Below are 2,200 nucleotides of genomic sequence, written 5' to 3' on the forward strand. Positions count from 1 at the left end.
GATTGTCTACACAAGGTCATTGCCTACAATGTTCAACACTAGTAAATGTAATATCTAGGATTGTTTCAAAGGTTATAGCGAATAGGCTAAAATTTATTTTGCCTATAAGTAATATCTGATAATCAAAGTGTCTTTGTGCCTGGAAAGCAAATCACTAATAATACATCTGTAGCTTTTGAGATTCTACACAGGATGCGAAATAAAAGAACTGGAAAAAATGGGGTTTGTGTATCTCATCTCCTCTTTGCAGACGACTGCTTGTTATTCTGTTAAGCATCAGTGGAGGAGTGTCATCGACTCCTAGACATATTGGGTAGATATGAGGCTGCCTCAGGTCAAGCAATTAATAGACAGAAGACATCTCTATTTTTTAGTAGAAATACTAAACCAAAGGTGAAAGATGCAATAAAGAATTTGTTGGGTGCAAGGATTATGAATGACTATGAGAAATATCTTGGGCTACCAATGATGGGGGGAAAATCAAAGGTAGCTACTTTTAAAGAGCTGCAAGAACGAATAACCAAGAGGGTTATGGGGTGGAAGGAAAAATTCATCTCAAAAGCCGAGAGGGAGATTTTGATCAAGACAATTGCCCAAGCCATTCCTACCTACTCAATGAGCATTTTCAAGATTCCAAAGGTAGTGGGGGACTCAATAAACTCAACCTTGGCAAAATATTATTGGGGACAAACAAAGGATGAAACGATACACTGGATAAATTGGAAGAAGTTGTGTACACAAAAAGAAAAGGGAGGTATGGAGTTCCGAGATATACATGCTTTTAACTTAGCTATGCTAGCTAAGCAAGCATGGCGTTTGCTGCACCACACGCACTCCCTATTTTACCGGGTTTATAAGGCAAGGTATTTTCCAAATTGCTCTTTTTTGGAGGCTGAATTGGGTCATAAACCATCTTTTGTTTGGAGGAGTCTCATTGCTGCTAGGGAAGTTGTTGTAAGAGGATCAAGGTGGAGAGTAGGTGATGGAAGCCGGATTATGGTTTCGTCTTCAAACTGGCTACCACACAAACCCGTCTTCAGTGGGGATGTGGACCACACGCTAAGGGTGGCTGACCTTATTAACAGGGATACTTGGTAGTGGGATAGAAGGAAGATAGAGGACAAGTTTGCACCAAGGACTACACTGGATATCCTGGCAATCCCTCTTTGTCGCAATCGGACCAAGGACAGCCTCGTGTGGAAGGAAAACAGCAAGCATGAATTCACGGTGAAAACAGCGTACAGGGTGGCTATGTGACTTCGATAGCAAATGGATGTTGAGCACTCACGGGCACAAGAAGATAGAAAATGGTGGAAGATGATTTGGGCAATGAATGTACCACCAAAGGTGAAATCTTTCATGTGGAGGGTGTGCTCAAATATTCTACCTACACGGGTAAATCTTCGGCGAAGGAAGGTACAGGTGGATGAGAGATGTGAGCTGTGTTGTCAACAACCAGAAACATGCGCCCACTTGTTGTGGGAATGTCCATTTGCTCGAAATGTATGGGCAATGGTGAGGGGAAGAGTGCAAAAGAGCAGCAATGAGGTTCATGATTTCTTCCATCTGTTTCGGATGCTGGGGAGGAAACTAACAAAAGAAGAAATGGAGAAATGGGCGACCCTGTCGTGGGCAATTTGGAATGCAAGAAACAAGCTATACTTTGAGAAAATTTAGACACACCCCAAGGTAATCATGGAGGGAGCACTAGCGATATTAGAGAACTACCAAAGGCTATTTGCTACTCAAGATGTGGTCTGATACACAAGGTTCGGCCTGACTGTGCCAACCTCTGTTTGTATTATGGGAAAACAGGGGAGCTTCTTTTGAGGTTATGGCATATTGTGGGGAAGAAGTTTTTAGTTTGTGTGTTCTCTACTCTCTTTTTGTATACATGATTTATTCTACCAATCAATAAAATTCTATCGGTTTATCTTAAAAAAAAAAACACTAGTAAATTTTAGTCACATTCATTGGCTTTGGGGGATTTATCACTCAAACCCATGACTTTGGAACGTTGAAATGAATTATCTGAAATTCGCTCTCACTCATCCTACTATCTCCACATATTTTTCATAAAAGTAGTGATACCAAATAAGGAGACCCACTCAAGATCTCCTATATGAAGGCCAAACTTCACCAAATCAAAGGTATAAGAAAAATTTACTAACTCTTATATTTCGAGAGTTTATAGGGATCA

General features: G+C 40.7%; 1 protein-coding gene across 1 annotated transcript; it reads left to right on the plus strand.

The window, feature by feature from the left end:
- The first annotated feature begins 432 nt into the window (after positions 1-432).
- On the plus strand, positions 433-1,098 carry LOC142639656 (putative mitochondrial protein AtMg00310). The gene has a single exon (XM_075813806.1). It carries the CDS (start codon positions 433-435, stop codon positions 1,096-1,098), a length of 666 nt encoding a protein of 221 aa, XP_075669921.1.
- Positions 1,099-2,200: the final 1,102 nt, after the last annotated feature.

This window comes from Castanea sativa, chromosome 6, assembly GCF_040712315.1.
Source record: "Castanea sativa cultivar Marrone di Chiusa Pesio chromosome 6, ASM4071231v1".
NCBI lineage: Eukaryota > Viridiplantae > Streptophyta > Magnoliopsida > Fagales > Fagaceae > Castanea > Castanea sativa.